Source organism: Marmota flaviventris, chromosome 10 (genome assembly GCF_047511675.1).
Source record: "Marmota flaviventris isolate mMarFla1 chromosome 10, mMarFla1.hap1, whole genome shotgun sequence".
Taxonomy (NCBI): domain Eukaryota; kingdom Metazoa; phylum Chordata; class Mammalia; order Rodentia; family Sciuridae; genus Marmota; species Marmota flaviventris.
Genome location: NC_092507.1, coordinates 18836617 through 18854178, shown reverse-complemented (window position 1 = coordinate 18854178; position 17562 = coordinate 18836617). Strand labels below are relative to the sequence as shown.

General features: G+C 56.9%; 1 protein-coding gene across 1 annotated transcript; it reads right to left on the bottom strand.

Moving 5' to 3' along the window:
• Positions 1-1544: 1544 nt before the first annotated feature.
• Positions 1545-16720, bottom strand: Selenon (selenoprotein N). The gene is made up of 12 exons (XM_027937100.2): positions 16538-16720; positions 15783-15900; positions 12720-12853; positions 10164-10373; positions 9879-10003; positions 9249-9386; positions 7754-7835; positions 7418-7606; positions 6992-7097; positions 5852-5964; positions 5664-5765; positions 1545-4037 (listed from the first exon to the last, which is right to left on the bottom strand). Exons 1-12 carry the CDS (start codon positions 16718-16720, stop codon positions 3867-3869), a joined length of 1671 nt encoding a protein of 556 aa, XP_027792901.2. The 3' UTR covers positions 1545-3866.
• Positions 16721-17562: the final 842 nt, after the last annotated feature.

Below are 17562 nucleotides of genomic sequence, written 5' to 3'. Positions count from 1 at the left end.
AGCTCTGTGTTGCTGCTAAGACCCTAAAACATGCAGGGTCTGCTGTCCGCAGCCCTACTGCAAATTTCAGAATCCTAAGCCTGGCACTCCAGCCTCAGGGTCGGGTGCTTACTGTCTGCTGTTTCACCCTGTTCACTTTACGTGCTTCCCAGGCAGGGCCCTCTACAGTCTTTCTCCCGCAAGAATGGGAGAATGATATTTTTGGCCTTTGACTCCTGCCCTCCAACGCTCTGCAGCTATCTCCTGTTTTATTCTCCTCCCCACCTCACGGCGCACACACACACACTGTATTCAGTTTGATTAAATGGGTAGATTGAAGGCATGGAAGAGAGACCCATAGTTCTCTCAAGCTGCAAGCCCACTCCCTCTCTGTACACAAACCCTCAGTGTCCTGGTCTCCAAGGCACCCAGTTCCTAGGACACATTTCCTCCTCTGCCATCAACACATGACTTTGCCTAGTTCCCAGTCTGCAGTTTCTTGGTCCTAAAGCCTGCAACCTCAATCTGCCAGGGACAGGGCTGACTCCGTGAGCAAACAGCGTGTAGTCACAATGGGCCATGTCCAGAAAAACGCCATACTTGGGTTATTGCTCTGCTGTTGCCTTCTTGAAAGTAGGTGTGCATCAATTAGTAGCAGGGATACACTCTAAGAAATGCGTCATTAGGTGATATCGTCATTGTGTGACTGTCATAGAGTATGCTTACACAAACCTGGTTGGTATAGCCTACTACACACCTAAGCAATATGGTGTAACCTATTGTTTCAGGTCACAAACCTGTACAGCATGTTGCTATACTGAATTCTGTAGGCAACTGTAACACAATGTAAGAATTAATACATCTAAATATCCACAGAAAATGTACATAAGAATACTAGATAACAATTTTTCAGCTCTACTATAATCTTAGGGAACCATCATCATATATGTGGCCCATCATTGATCAAAACATCATTTTGCAGCACCTGACCCTGATTTTCTGGGTCATGTCATCCCACTTTCATTTTGCTCTAGGTCCTCACAAGTTATACAAATGGTCTTGGCCAGAGACCTAAAGATCAGGTCACCCATCCTGATCCTGACCATATTCAAATGATGAAGGCTGATTTCCAGGCCTAGTCCTCTTCCAAGGATGGCAAATTGTGCTTTAATCATTACTTTCCCCTTGTAGGCAATCGCGCTTCATGTAAATCACTCTCCCAGTCCTGGGTATAGATGCTCCCCTGGCAGCGAGGAGCATGGAGCCTCCTTAGCCACCTCCCCAAGTCCATGACTGACTGATACAAGGTGAAAAAGGTTGTTGTGACTCTGCAGCGTGGTTTGTGCCCCAGAGCCCTTCTCTGTGGGCCAGGTCAAGGCTGATCTGAACAGATCCCTGCTCAGAATTTGTCCTTTCCCTGTTTGGCTTCTACCCTTCTTTTACAGGACATTCCTAAAGTGAAATTCCCCCCAAACCACCGAATTCCTGTCTCAGGCTCTGCTTCTGAGACAATGGGTTTAGCGTCAGGATCTTTCTCAACACAGAGCACCAGATTCTCAAAATAGTAAGTTCCACCAGTGATCTATCACAAACTTATTTTAGGCAAGTCACTCAGGCCCTCTGGTGACAGACAAGATAGTCCCAAAAGGCATTCCTGCCTGCTCCCTTACCCATCTGCCAAGCCAATCCCAGCAGGGAAGCACCCAGACCTCGCCAGGACAGAACTGAACAACCTGCCCAAAGGAAAAACACTGGGAGCCTCCCTAGCCTCTCCTATTTTATTATAGGACATGTTGGGGACCAGGGAAGGAAGAGGCAAAGGGATAACAGGAGGGTGGCGAAGGCCCTCCCCAGCTGGGGATGGGCAAAGGCAGCCGATGAGGATTCAGGAAACGGAAGCCATCAGCCTCTAGATGGGACCAGGATTGTTTGGTGTGGAGAGGGCCCTCTGGGAGCAGCAGGAGGGGAAGAGCTTGCTGGGTGGGGAGGCCAGGTCTCTGCTGAGGCCGGCAGGCTCTGGGATGGGTCTGGCAAGATGGTGGAGGCACTGGTGCCTCCTCCCCCTGTGAGGGGCATGGAAGGACAGAAAACCTGGCTGCATTCAGCGGCTCCCGCTATTTATTCTGAGTTTGGTCTGAAGATCAGAGGGGATGAGTCATGATGATTTAAAAGGCATTCTTTTCCACTCAGAGGAAACAGGCAGGGTGCAATGTCAAAGCACCCCCAAATCAAGACACAGGATTTGGAGTCATATATGGGTTTGCTGTCTCAGTTCCAGCACTGAGTGACCACGGGGCAGGTCACTTCACTTCCCTGAGACTTGAACGTCTTCATCTGCAAAATGGGAAATAGCTGTCCACTTCACATTTTTGTCTTAAAGACTAAGTGGGAAATACTGCCTTGGAGAGAAGGCTCTGGGCAATGGCTGCTGTTGTCATACTTGGTGCAAAATGGAGGCTCCCAGGGCGTGCTCCCGGGGCAGGCAGGCAGGGCAGGGAGTGTCTGAGGAAGTCTGTCCCCTGCTTCCTCTGTCAGGATGAGCCGAGGGGTGAGGGGACCAGGGAGAGAATGGTGCATGGGGAATGGGCTGATTTTAAGGCCTTAATGAAGGTAAGTCCCAGGGCCTCCTGGGTGAAGGGCAGGGTGGAGTGGGGTATTCTGATCCTCTAGGATGTTTTTAAAAAGCTGGGGGAGGAGAAGGAGGAGGCATATTTCTTCCCATGCATGCAACTGCAAAGACATCAAGCTGGGTCCCTCTAGGATTTCAGATCCAGCCGTCATGGGGCGGCTGCTGGGGAGGCCACTGCCCCCTTCTTCCTCCTCAGCACAGGGGTCATAAAAAAATACCTATAAAATGTGAGAAAGTTCACATAAAAACACTTTTCTGCATGTATAAAAAAGACTGGCTGTAGTCAGTGGCTCAGGAAGTGGACCAAGGCCTCGAGAGTGGCCAAGGAGAGTTGATGGCCACCCAGTGGTAGATGAGCTGGTCTGAGGTACCCCTAGTGGCCTGGACAGCGCTGGCTCTGGCACAGGCTGTTCTTTGGCTGGGCTATCTTCTATGGAGTCAGGGTCTGTGGGGAAAGAAGTGTGATGGGGACTGGCTCCAGCAGTCCTGCTGTGACCCTGTGCTAGGCAGGTGGTGGGAATGCCCTGCCCTGGGCCTCAGGGGCTCCTCAGGGGCCCCCTGCTAAAGCAGGAACCTGCTTCACAGTAACTTCCCCAATTTCCTAATTAGGTTCTGGAGACCTATTGTTAGGTCTGTGTGTGGCTTGGGAAGCAGCAGTGCCACAGGGTGGCTTCCCTTAGTAGGAGGCCCTGCACACAGGCTCCAGCAGGCTGTCTCCAGCTGAGGCTGACCCCAGCTGGGGACATCACACACAGGAGAGCAGCCGGGGCGTGGCAGGAAGGCAGGCTCTGCAGACAGCAATGCTACATGGCAGCCTGGTCCCCAGCCACGGTCCTGGGTGCTTCCTTTGGGAGGAGGGCAAGAAGCAGGAGAGGAGGCCCCCCATCTTTCTGGCCCACTCCTCCCCGCTGGACTATGTGACTGGGTGAGGGAGGTCCAGGTAGGTCACCTGGGCCAGTGTTGGGGGATCCCAAGTGGCATCTGGAGCCAGGTGGGTAGGGAAGGGCTAATGGTGGTACCAGAGATCACAGCTCATTCACTCTGTCAGCTCGGGCCCCCTCTTATCTACCCGTGTCATTGAGGCAAAGCTAGGTGGCTGCTCTCAGTTGACTTCAAAGCCACAAAGCAGCCTAGGAGTGGAGTGGGCATGGGGAGGGTCTCAAGTCTGAAGTGGGCCAGGGTCCACTCTGGCCCAGGGGCCTGCGGGCCAGTTTACCAGGTCCCGTCCAGCCTGGCTTCCCACCAGCCCAGCAGGCAACTAGGGGTGGAGGTGGGGCAGGCCGCGCCTGAGTCCCTCCTTCAAGAACTGCATGTAGGTGGCCGTGGATGGGTCTTCAAAGGTGGAGGAGAAGCTGAAGACATTGTTCTCCACGTCCTCAGGCTTCATGGAGGTGATGTCCAGGAAGTAGTTGGCATTGATGTGGTGGACCTGGGAGAAGGACCGTGTGAGGAGAGCTGGGGAGGCCCGGGCTCTGCCGGCCTGAGTGTCTCGGGAGAAGCAGCTGCTCTCCAGCCTCTGCCATGGGCTCCTAGGCCCCACGGCAGTGCTCCTCCCCACCCCGTCCACTAGGGGAACTCCTGGCACCTGCCCATGTCATCTCTTCCGTTAGCCCCCTGCCGTCTACCCCCAAATAGCCTCTCTTTCCTCTGCTCCTTTGACCCCTGAGCCCCACAGTCCTTTCTGTCCAAATGCCCAGCCTTCTCTGGGCTGCTTCCCACCTGCCTCTTGCTCTAACTAGTGAGCACAGTGCGGGCACAGCGGTTTCTTTACCTTTCTGCAAGGAGCCTGGTCCAAGCGGGTGCCCAGTAAGTGAATGAACACGTGGGCAGGAGGACCCACCAACTGACTGACCGACCGACCAACCGACCAGCCAACCAACCAGCCAGCCAGCGGGTGACTAAGCGAGTGCATGCCAGGCAGCGCACTGACTGCTCGTCCTGGTGACCCCAGGACCTGGTCCGCAGTAGGCTCTGCATGGTGGAAGCCAGGAGGGGATGGGCTGCCTGGCGGTCCCCAGGCCCTTCCTCCCGGGCCCCTGACACCTTCAGCCTTCTGCCCAGTGCCCTGTCCTTCTCGCCAGGCTCTCACAGACTCCTCTTCCACACCATCTCCTGCCCCAGAACCACCCCCACCCAGGATCTCGGTGCAGCTGATCACCCTCCTGCAGCACGCAGAGTCACATGGCAGCCAGCCACGGCACTAGAGGACAAGAGTGGCTTCCAGTAGGGGAGCTAGAGATTCAGAGGCTCACAGGTAAACCTACTTTCAAAACCAACTGCTCTTCCTAACTGTCTGCAACTTTTGCCAAATCTCTGAAAACTTCTGAGCCTCTGGAAATGTTTGAGCCTCACTCTCCTTGTCTGTAAAACAGGCATTGAAAGCAAAGCACGTGGCACACGCCTGTAATCCCAGTGACTCGGGAGGCTGAAGCAGGAGGATCACAAGTTTGAGGCCAGCCTGGAAAACTTAGGGAGACCTTGTCTCAAAATAAAATTTAAAAAATTGCTGGGGATGTAGCTGGTGGAAGGGCACTTGCCTCGCATGCTCAAGACCCTGGTTTAATCCCAGCCCTGGAAAGCAAAGCAACCAGGATACTGGTGACCATCTATTTCCAAAGTGTAGCAAGGACGTGGGTGAGGCCATATGAGGGGCCCTTAGGGAGAAGTAGGGTCTGGAACCCTGGCTCGGTCAGGGCCCTCCCTGGTGCTCTTGGCCACAGGGCCCTGCTCCTCCTACCCCACCACCCCAGGCCGGCTGTAGTGGCAGGAGGAGCGTCTTCCCTCCAGGACATGCTTTTGTCCACTCAACTGGTCTGTTTCATTTGGGGATGTGCTGACCCCCTTCCTGGACTATGCTCACTGCCATGCAGTCCCCAAAGGGCTGCTGAGGTCCCACTCTTGCAAAGCACCTGCACTGCGATTCCTGGTTGTGCATGGTGGGGCTCACACTAGCTAAGAGACCAGTGCGAGGCTTCGCGGCCTGAGGTGGTGGCAGACCCGAAGAGCCTGCACAGACATGTCCCCTGCCTACTGCTCCCGGGTCCCTGGTGCCTACCACAGTGCCGTTGGGCAGGCAGATCATCATCTCCACCGGGAAGCTGTACTTCTCCAGGTGCAGGCCAGCCAGCTGCCTGTGGGACGGGTTCTCCTGGTTGCTCTGTGGGTGGGGACAGTTGCAGGCTCTTGCTATCTGGGCCTCCAGCACTGTCCCAGGGGCTCCCGTAGGCCATTCCCTCCACTCACCTGCAGGTCTTCGAGCTCCTTCACCAGGGACCAGGTGCTGATGAAGCTCTCATTGAGGAGTGCAAGGATGGGCGAACTTTCCAGGACAGTCTCCCGGAGAGTCCGCCCTGAACCTGTTCAGGTAGAGGTCAAGGCCAGAAGGGTGAGGTGCCCCCAGGTCTTACTGGGGTTTTCCATCAGCAATGATCTTGCTTTGGGCAAGCCTCATAGACTGCAGAATGGTCTCTGCATCCACTTGAAATAACAGATTCAATAGGTAAGTACTGAATAAATGGTAGTTGGGATTAATGTCAATAACACTGACACCTGGGCTGAGATTTGGGGTAGGTTCTACCTGGCCCAGGGATCAGAGACAGTGACACCTCCCTAAATTCACAGAACTCTTTGTGCCCCCGGACCTTTGCACAGACTGTTCTGCCCAGAAGCTTCTTCCTCTTGTAACCCTCTTCCTCTTGTAACTCTTCCTCATCCTTCAAAGTTTCAGCTTAATGTCACTTTCTCAAGTAATTCTTCCTTGACCCCTCCACCATGCTCTCATGCCAGTCTGGCCACTGCCTGGTACAACACTCTCTATACTTGTGCTTACTCATTCCACATCTGCCTCTGCACTACACTGTAGGCCTCCAGCACCTGGCCTGCCACTTGGTATACCAGGTGCCCAGGATGTCCGCTGAGTGACCAGATGTGGGCAGGGCATGTTACTCCTCTTTGAACCCACTGAAGGACTCCCGCAAGTCTCAGGTGAGTTTCCTAAATGAGAAACACAGCCCAGCCTCGGGCACCACTTTCCCTTAGTGTGGATGTCACTTTACAGCATGTGGCACCTCCACATCCCTTTTCACAACCCTGGGAGGTGAGTACATTATCCCACTTTTGCTGTGGAGAAATCTGAGGCTCAGGAGAAGTTACGTGGTCAAGGTCACCACGCTGAAAATGACTGAGTCTGAACCTAGTGTGCAGGGACCCTTCCTCTGCCTCAGGGCTCAGCACAGAAACCCTCCAGCGCTCACCCAGAGCCCCCGCCCCGTGTGTAGCCCGAGTCCCGCAGGGTTCCATCAGGACAGCTGTTGCCTCAGCTTCCTGTCCCACAAAGTATGAGGCCCCTGCTACTCCCCTTAGAGCTGCCCAGGGCTCCCTCACCTCAGCAGGACTGGTCATCCAGGGCCCCCCAAAGAAGGATTGAGTGCACCAGCTTGTTCTCAGCCTTGGCTCGGTCAAAGGCCTCCGTGAACGGCAGGTAGGTGACCTACGGTCAGACCCAGACAGTGAAGCTGCTGTGCTAGTCGGGGGCCTGTTCTGGGCCCGAGTGTGCAGGGTCTATGTGCGTGTGTGTACGGGTACGCGTTTGTGCTTGTGTATGAGTGTGTTTGTGGGCGTGCATGTGTGCAGGTTCACGTGTCTGAGGGTGTGGAGGGGTACTGCTGGGCTGGGATGCCCCTCCTGGCAGGGGAGGCCACATGGCCCAGGATGACAGAGCCTCAGCAGCTTGCCCTGTACACGTCCCCCCTCCACGCTCCCAGCTCAGCCATGCAGCCTGCCCTGGGCTTCACCCTAGCCCAACCTCACCTTCTTGAAGGGGTACATGGCCACCTCCAGATGGTGGGCGGCCTCCTCCCAGCTCAGCTCCTGCTGCCACCTGATCTCCTCAAACACAAATTGGAGGGGCTCCCCTGAGGGCTGGCGGCTGTCAATCACGTTGCCATCCTCATCCAGGATCACTGAGGGCACTGAGGGGCCCGTGGCTTCAAGCTCCATCTGGACCAGAGGTCAGTGATGAGGGATGGCTCAGAGCGGGGCCCTGAAAGACCTTTAGGGACACTCAATTCATCACAGAGGAGGGAGACGGAGGCCCAGGGAAGGCGGGCCCCCCAGGATGAGCTGGTGAGGGCCACCTGGGCTTACCTGGGGTATGTAGCCAATGTCCACCTCCATGCTGCTGCCCTCGCTGGCCCCGTACAGCCACTCCATGTCCACATTCAAAGACCTGGGGTGGCCAGGCAGAACGGCATCTCAGATGTAGATCACTTACACAGCAGACTTCGTCTGCTCACCACGAGCTGCCCACTTTGCAGATGAGGACACTCAGGCTTTAAAGGGTGAATCCAGGGTCTCAGAGAGACTGGGATTCTAACCAAGAGCCTGGGCCCTTTCCTCTCCCCAGGCTGCCCCTTCCCAACCACAGCCATGGGGCCCACCCTGGGCAGCACACCTCATGTACTGCCCATGACCTTTCAGGGCAGAGAGATGGCCAATGCCTCACTGCAGGCCCAAGCGGGTCAGGAGTGTAAAACAGGCACCACGGGCCCCTTCAGTAGGCAGCAGGCAGTCTGATAAGTGCGATCTTCAGATCTGCCACATGGGGGTGCCCCAAGGCTGACAACCAAGCACTTCTGCAGCAGGTGAAGCCCACAGGTGAGCTGGGTGCTCTCAGAGGGGTTGGCCTTCTTGTGGCCTGGTTTAAACAAGGACAGGAGCAGCTGGCCCTGGGCTGGATGTCTGTCCTCTTCTGTCTCATCCAGTCCAGGACCCCCTCACCCCCAACAACCCGGGGTTGGAGGCAGAGGTGCCTGGCAGCCTCCTCCCTGGCCGCCACAGAGGGCGGGCGCTCCTTGCTGGGAGAGGGAGGGGCAGCTGTGTTTCCTCTTCATCCCCCTCCCTGTCCCTAGGGCCCAGTGTGTCCCTGCCCTGCCTCTGGGGGGGCGGGGGGGGGGGGAAGAAGCCCCTCCCACTGCTAGGGACAACTTGTTCTTTCCAGGCTATCCCAACCATCCCCTTGTTCCTGTTCCATGAGTGCAAGTGGCCAGGAGTGAGCCTCCCATCTGGCAGATGAGGAAACAGGTTCACAGAGGGCCAGGGCCAGCCACACAGCCCACTGCTGCCATAGCTAAGGCTGAACTAGGGGACTTCCTGGCTCCCAGCCTGGGACTTGACCCTGTCTAAGAGGTCATTCAGGCCTGCTAAGTCTTGGGACATATCAGGGAGGAATGTCTTGCCTAGGCCTTCCTAGGTCCCCTGTTCTGCTGATAGGTGGCTGATCCTGGGCAGATGAGGCAGGCAGGCAGCTGGCTCAGACAGTGCTGTCCCAGAACCCCTCCAAGGCTCTGTGGCAATAGGGCTGAGGCTCAGGCTCTTGCATGTGCTGTTCCCTCTGTCTGGACTCTCTTCCCCCAGGTCTCTGCTTAGATGTCACTTCCTCTGGGAAGCCTCCTTGGACCCCCCAACAGGGGCCCTGCCCTTCCCCTGGGTGGCCTGAGCAGCCACTGAGAGGTGGCTCTGGGGAATAAGGGAAGGGGCAGAGAGTGAGGGTGTCTCTGGACTGTTCTGCTTTTGAGCTTCTGGAGTTGGGGAAGGATAGACTGTAGCCAGGTGCTGAGGCGGGGCCAGCCCCAGCTCCCACCTGTGATTGGGCACGAAGAGCCGGAAGTCACGGACATGGGTGGCATCTTTTGAGAGGATGATGTGGCCAGTGAACTGGCCTGGGGAGAACCAGAAGGGGAAGTCTGGAGGCTCGCTGAGCTGGAACTCGGCGTGGATCCTGTGGGGAACAGACTCTGCTGAGCCAATGCTCTCCTATCTTCTCCCCCAAATCCTGGGAGCCTTGGCCAGACTCCTGTGGGAGAGAAGGCTGGACGGGGGGAGGAGGATGCGTGGGGCAGGAGGAGGACAAGGCCCTAAAGATACTGCCATCCTCCAAGGCCCAGTTTCAGAAAGAAGCACCTTGACCTTCCTCTGAGCTCCCAAGGATTTTCAAGGGTATGGGTGACAATGTCCTGACCTGTGTGTGGACAACACAATCACAGCCACCAATCCTAGACTAAGCAAGTTCTGGACATTTCTCTCCAAATTCTCATGTGCCCTATGAGGAAACCACTACTATGCTGACCCACAGCGAGGAAACTGAGGCTCAGAGAGCCTGAGACCATAAGCATGAAGTAGTGGAGTTGGGGACCTAGGCCAGGCCCTCCCCTGCTGGCCCTATACCTTGTGCAATGGCCTCAAGTCCCAGGCCAGCTGCAGGGATGCTCACCGGAACATCACAGTGTAGTAGGAATCACTGATGGCAGTCAGACAGGCCACAGCCCCCTGAGGGGCAAAGCGGGTCTTCACGAAGGGCCGTGGGTGGAACATGCTCAGGAGCCGGTGGATGATGACCTGGGGGACAGCAGTGGAGACCCTGAGTGGCTTGCTGGGCCCTGCTAGCCTGGAGTGTTGGGCGAGGGTACACCCTGGATCTAAAGGCCCAGGGACCTTGGGGGAGGCGGGGGCGGTCCAGAGTGCAGGTGAGCAGGGCCTGTCTCACCACAGCCCTCACCTCCTTGCCCTTGGGCGGTGGCGGGTAGAAGCGATTGTTGGACAGGTAGCCAGTGAAGACGCTCAGCTCACTGGGGACGATCCACCAGGGCTCCCCCAGCTCCTGGCCGTGAGGGGGCAGGAAGGGCTGGAAGTGGCGGGCTGCGAACACTGCGCTGGGCACCGCGGCGGCCGTCCAGCTGCGGAGGCCGGACAGGGCGAGGCGAGAGACCTGGGGTAAAGACCTTCAGGTGAAGCTGAGGCTCTGGGGCCCCCTGACCCATGTGCAGGTGGAGGTCTCCCTGGATCCCGGAGCCCTGAGCTTGGCCCCGTCCTGCCAGAGAGAGGCTCATCTCACCTCCCAGGCCACAGGGGGAGCAGTGCCCAGCAGCCACCTGGGGGACAGCCCAGGCCTGGAACCTGGTGGTGGAGCTCAGGGCCTCACGCAGGCGGTGTCCCCATCCTTTGCATGGGCCAGCAGACCGACCCAGGCTGCCCTGCCCTCTCCGGCCTTCCTTTCCACTCCTGATCCCCAAGTCCCCCCAGGCCTGAGTCCCACTTAGGAGGTCAGAGTTGGGTTTGGTGCTGAGTGTGATACGGGAGGCAGGCGGCCCTCTTTTGATAAACTCTCTAATCAAGAGCAGGAGGAGGCTACGGGGACGAAGAAGGAAGGCCATCCTGGAGAGGGCCCTGCCTCAATGGTGGCCTGCCCCACCCTGGCTGGGGACCGGGCAAAGGCCTGCCCTAAGCCCAGCTCCTCCGCCTGGTGAGCTCATCACGGAGGGACGCAGGGTCAGGAGCCACGGGGCTGCCTGCTGGTCACCTGCAGCTCAGAGGCAGGACCCTGAGCAGCAGGACCTGGCAAAAGCTCCACCGTCCTTTGCTCCTCTTGTCTTTAGGGGGTATAGACAGGAATCACGTCCCCTGAGACTTCAGCCACCAGGTCAGTGACTGGCTGACACGCTCAGGAGGGCTCAGTCACTGGGGAGCTGCCTCTCTGATGAGCAGTGGGTCTCCTCTCTGTCCCCTCCAGAAGCCAGCTCCGTGGGCGGCGGAGGGAAGAGGCCCCGGAGCTTCCGGAGCTGGATTTAATAAGCAGGTTCCCAAAGCAGGGCCAGCTGTGCAAGGCTGGGCTGAGTGTGCCCACTGCTGGCCTCGCTCAGCCTGGCCAACCCTGAGGGCAGATGCCAAAGAGCGGGCACTGGGTTTGTGAGCTGTGCTAGGAAGAGCCAGGGCTAGAAGTGCCACTTCTGCTCTGTTTTCCATGTGAGAGCAGGTGCCTGTCCCCCATTGTCACCACTCTGGGGAACTTATTTGCCAGACTGGCCCCATCCCTGCCAGTCCTACCTCTACCCCAGATCCCCCGTGGAAGGTCCAACCTGATCTCCAGCCACTTCCTGGACTTCCAGGACATCCCTGGGCACCTCAACTTCAATGTGTCCAAAATCTCCACTCTGACAGTTCTTGCCTGGGCAAGTGGCCCACCACACACTGGTCCCCAGCCAGCAGCCTGAGTCACCGAGTCCTCCCCCTCATGCTCCATCAGAAGCCACACCCTGCCCTTTCTTCCTTCCCACTGTCCTCCGTCCTCCGGCTGCCCTTGCTCTCCCCATCCAGGAAGTGGCTGCTCGACCCTCCCTGTGCCACCCACGTGCCCAGCTGGGACAGGTGCATCTGATGAGGGCTCTCCTATTCCAGGATGGGCTGCGGTGTTCTGCTCCTCAGAGTGAAGGCCAAGAAGGCAGCGAGGCCCTTGGCAGCAGCTTCCCTCCGGGCACCACTGACTGGGATGCCCTGCATGCGCCTCAGGTCCAGCCACTCGAGCCCTCTGGCCTCGACTGACTGGCCTGGCACTTTCTGCCTTCAACTCCTGTTCATGCTAAGATGACATTTCAGCTAAGCAGGCAAAACCTGGGCAGAGAGAACTGCATGTGAGAAGGCTCGCAGCTGAAAGAAAGGCCAGCGATTTGGAAGGAGGGAGGGAAGGAGGGAAGGAGGGAGGCAGGGAGGGAGGGCAGGCTAGACTGCAGAATGGTGAGAGGAGCCGGTGGGAGAAGGTGGGGGGCAGGCAGGGTGGCGGTGGCTTTGGCCCATGTGCTAGCATCTGCCACCTCCTACCTTCTCCTCCTCAGGGGGCCCACCTTTCCCTACAGCCCCTGCTAGGGACTGAACCCAGGTCTACTTCATGGGTGATCAACAGAGAACAGGCCTGATGCCCATTAGGAGACCTGGGGAAAGACGGCTGTGCAGAGGGTCACCATGGTCAGCGGGCAGCTGCATCACCAAGGCTCCTCTGCACTGGCCGTGAACACTCCTGCCCACATGGTCGCCTCTGCCCAGCGTCACTCCTCCCAGAGAGCCATCCCAGACTCCCCCACCTGGGGTGGGGGCTCACGCTTCTCTCTCCTACTCCTCAACCAGAGTGCCGGGACAACGTGACACTCCAGGACCCTCGGGGCCTGGCACAGTGGGAGCTGACAGGAAGAAGAAAGGAGGACAGAGTTCCTCAGGAGGGAGCCCGCACAGGTGGTCCTGCTATCTGTCATCCTGCTCATGGGCCACCAGTGTCCCGACTCACCCCTAGGAAACCATCTTTGCTCTTGGTCATGGTCTCTGGGAGCAGAGGCTGGAATCGGGCTTCTATGGTGAGCGTCTCCTCCGTGGGGTCAGGGATCAGCTCCTCCTCCTCGTAGCTGGCGGCAGGTGTTGACCCTGTGAGACACAGATGGCTGGAGAGGTCCTGCCCTTAAGGCTGCAGGGCCCCACTTCTTTCAGGATGCCCCTCAGCTGGTGGCAAGGGGAGTAAGGCTCGGAGCAGGGATAACAGTTAACCACCACCAGAGGCGGAGAACCACGGATTACCAGCTCCATTTTACAAAGGAGAAAGTGGAGGCTCAGAGAGGCCAAGCCACTTCCCCAGGATTGCAAAGCCAAGGTGGCTGGGGAGTCAGGATTCAAACCAAGCCTGTTTTACCCTCAACCTGTGATTGATTACTCATGACCCTCTTCTTTGTCTTGGGGGACTGTGAGGGACTCAGTCAAGAAAATCAGAGTAAAGAACAAAGGCAAGAAATTGAATCTGGCTGTGGCTGGTGTCATGGCAAGAGCACTGGAAAGAGTGGGCAGACGCTCTTCTCCCTGCTTGTCTGGGTGAACTGGCTGCCCTCTGTATAAGGAGGGCTGGCCTGGCTGGGGCCGGGCTTGATCCTCAGATCTTCCGCTCAGACACCTGCCAAGTTTGCCATCCTTTGGTGCAGAGGCAGCGATGAAGAGGGCTTAAGGGAGAAAGGAGGCTGGTTTCAGGAGGGGTGACACTGGCCTAGGACCATGAAGCAGGGTGGGGCTGTCCTGGCTGCTCTCCCAGGCAGGTTCAAGGTACAGAGAAGATGCCTGGCATTTGGTGACTTCTGTGACCTGCAGGCAGGCTGAATAGATGCATCAAAAGCAGCTCTCAACCAGAGGCCATCAGAATCACCCAGAAGCCTCTTCAAAGCAGGTGCCTGGAACTCACCTTGGACCTACTGAGTCAGAACCTTAAGGGGCTAGAGTCAGTAAACTGCCCTCTTAATTAGCACTCCCAGCTGCTCCAGATGCAAATCCCTGTTCTAAAGAATCACCGTCGTTGGGCTGGGGATGCAGTGAGGTGCTAGGCACTTGGAGACAGAGGGGCTGGGGGAGAATCACTGTCATTTCTGTATTTGTGAATCAACGTGGTAAAACTTTCTAAATAAAAGTCTGGAAACTTCAGAGGAAAAGAGCAGTAAGAAAATGCAGGGTCATCACCTGCCTTCCTTTCTCAGTCATTTTTAATTTTTTTTTTTTTAGTTGTTGATAGATCTTTATTTTTATTTATTTTTATGTGGTGCTGAGAATTGAACCCAGTGCCTCACACATGCAAGGCAAGTGCGCTGCCACTGAGATGGTCCCAGCCCCCCAATCATTTTAGATATTAAAAATAATGACTAAGAATAACACTCAAGTTAGCTAGACATGGTGGTGCAGTCCTGGGTATTCAGAAGGCTGAGGCAGAAGGGTCATTTGAGTTCAGGATTTGGGGCCAGCCTAGGCAACACAGCGAGATCCCTTCTCTTAAAACTAAACAGGTCTGGGGTGTAGCTTAGTGGTACAGTGCATGCTAGTCTTGTACAAGGTTCTGGGTTCAATCCCCAGCACAGCAATAAAATACCACTCCCTCAGCATTTTATAGCCCCCCCCCCCCTTTTTAAATAAAAAGTTTTATTTCCTGAATTATAACACTTGCTCATTATGGACAATTTATAAGAATTGTAAGGCATAAAGCAGAAAATTACATACACTTTTAAGTCTACCAACTACAGAGAACTGTTTGCCTCTATTCCTTGCTTGGAGTTCATATGTTTATTCATGTATTTATTCTTTGATTTCCCAAAACATCGTCTATTTTTGCGCTCATAGCCTAGAGGCAATGAAGGGATTCTTTTCCACTGATGGAAATTTATGCAGAAAAATAAAAATAAAAAGTGCCCCCAAGCCTAGAAAGCTTTGCTAACATATCATTATAAGGGAACTGTGGCTCTCTGGCTGTAAAAAGGGACAAGCAGGTGACTATGCAGAGGCTCAGAGGAGCACATGCAGACTAAGAGGTAAAGGCCAAGTTAGAAAGGATGGCCTTTGACCTGCTGGCCCATGTTCACGGCAGAACTGCCTGCCCCTGAGTGACACTCATACAAAGCCATCACAGCAAATTTGCATTTTCATCAGACCTTCCTCTTCTAGCAGTGACCACAGGTCACCCACCACTCATTCCTGAGACACAGCAAGCCATGATAAGGTTCTGGTACTCCTACCCCTGAGAGCAGCTGGCATCTGTGTCCTGCTCTCAGCAGATGAGAACAACTGGGTAACAACTGGATGCTTAAGATCATAAGTTCAAGAAATGTCACAAGAGTTTGGAGAGAAATGCACACAGAGCTTGGGATAGTGGTGGAGCTGTGGGACAAACATTTTTTAATTCATTAGAATGTGTTATCCTCTCCAGCTCAGTGGTAACGCACTAGCCTAGTGAATGCGAGGCCCTGGGTTCCATCTTCAGCACCACTGGGGGATAAAAAGGGTTTCAGCTCCTCATCTTTAAAAAATTAGCCACTAATTGCAACTAGACAAAGATGGATAGCAAGGTGCTCTAACAGCACGAGGGCAGAGAGTTAGGCCAGTAGTCATAGCTCCCGTCTATGGATTGCTGCCTAAGTGTCACTTGGCATACATCTCTGATCATAAACCTGCGAGCCGATGGTGCAGGACCCTGGAGCCAGATGGCCTAGTTCTAACCCAGCTCTTCCCTCTTCTAGCTTGGGCAAGTGGGTGAACCTGTTAGTGCTCTCCCAAATTACAGATGTCAGGGTCATGAGCGTCCACTCTCCAGGCTATTGTGAGATTTAAAAAGAAAACCACAGGAAGTGCAAAAGTGACAAGTGGCACCAGGAGGCGGTCAAAAAATGCTAATTAGTACTATTATTAACAAATATGAGGACAACAGGCTGGGTGCTAAAGCAGCCAGTGCCAGAGCTAAGGAGTGCCAGGGCCCCAGAGACCACAATGTTCTTCGGCTCCAGGTGCTGCTACCATGAGTGGCCCTCCACCCAGTCCCCAGTCTCTTTGGTACCTGTCAGCTTTTCAGCAATGGGTTTGAACTCCTCGGGGTTGATGTACATATCCCCGTCAGTGTCCAGGGAGGAAAAGAGAAAGAGGCCTTCTGTCCCCAGGGCTTTCAGTGCTGACTCCTGCTGGGGAGGAAGGCACTGGGCTGAGCCCCAGTTAGATGCCCCATCTCCCTACTCCCAAACAGGAACTGCTTCCTGATGCAGCAGCTCCAGCCACCTCTTCCAGAGTTCTGGCCATACTTCCCAGTCCATTTGTTCAAATGTCACCTCTGAACTGCCCAGAGTCCCCGGTCCCCTTTCCAGATCCTCTGGTCCCTGCTTCACTCTGTGCCTTTATCGGCATCTGCCTCCATCCCACCTTTCTGACCCCCTCCATCTGGCTCGGCCTGCTCCACCCAGTTCTTGCCACAGTCCTCTCCTGCCTCCCCTTCCCACACCCCTGTGCTCCCCCGTCCCCCTTCCAGGTTCCTTCCGTCCCAGCTCCACTCTGCCTTTGTCTGCGGTCACTGTCCAGGGCGCTCCTCTCCACTGCCCGCTCCAGCCCCAGCCCCTGGCTCACCCTGGCCAGTCTCTCCATGTCCCCACAGTCCTTCCAAGTCGGCTGAGCCCGGACCCCCGTCCCTCCCGTCCCTCCCGTCCCTCCGCGGCCCACAGCCGCCGTCCTGCCTGCGTCCTCCCTCCATCCCCGCGTCCTCCCTCCATCCCCGCGCCGGGTCCCATCCCTCCCCTCGGGCGCAGTGCCCGCGTCCCCGGCGACCTGGCGCGCGGCCGCCTGGGCCTCGGCGAGGAGGGCGCAGGCCCGCGCGGCGGCGGCGGCGACGGCGGCGGCCAGCAGGGCTCCGAGCAGCGCCAGGGCGCGGGCGCGGCGACGCGGCGGCTCCGGCGGCGCGGCGGGGCCGGGGCTGGGCGGCTCGCGCTCTCCCGGCCGCGCTCGGCCCATGGCGGCGGCTGGCGGCGGCCCCGGCGCCTTCTAACGGGCCGCGCGGGCGGGGGCGGGGTCGGGACCGGAGGGGGCGGGGCCCGGCCGGGGAGGGGCGGGACCGAGACCGGAGGGGCGGGGCCGCGGCCTCGCGACGGCGCTAAAACGCCCGCCCCTGCCTGCGGCCCCGCCCCCTTTCTGGATGTCCCCCCCCCCCGGCCCCCCCGCCCCCCGTTCGAACCCAGAGCCGGTCTCGGGGGTCCGTTTTGCCTGCGCTGCCCCTAGGTTTGTACAGGGACAGAGAAAGGGCTGGGACCCGGTGGGAGAATCCCACGCGTCCCGCAGCTCCGTCGGGCCACCAGGGCCTCGGGTCGACCTTATCTCTGCGGACAGGCAGGAGGGAGGCCAGGGAAGGACAGGTCTGTTGTCCCGCAGCTGGTGGATGTGCAGACTGCAGCCCTGGGCGGGTGGTGGCCCTGTGAGTTTCCAGGCACCTCTCCACTGCGGGACCTGGGTGGCCCAGGAGTGACTTCTCTGGAGAATGCTTGGCATGCTTGGAGGAGGGCCTTGGGAAGGGAGGCCAGGGGAGTTGGAGGAAATATTTTCCTGGCTGTCAGTGCCCAGAAGCCCTGGTTCCTGCCAGGCTCTGTTCCATTATATTCAGGCCCCGGGAGGCGGTGGGTGGCTCTGTCACTTGGCCAGGGGTGGGAACAGCACGCCTTGGAGACCACTACAGATTCCAGTCCCAGTGAGCCTGTCAGGTCTGGGAAGCCAGAAGGTTCTAATGGATTCCAAGCCCCTTCTATGTACTATACCTGAGTCCAAATCTCTTGCCATCCTGCCTCCCAGGCATCCCAGGGAAT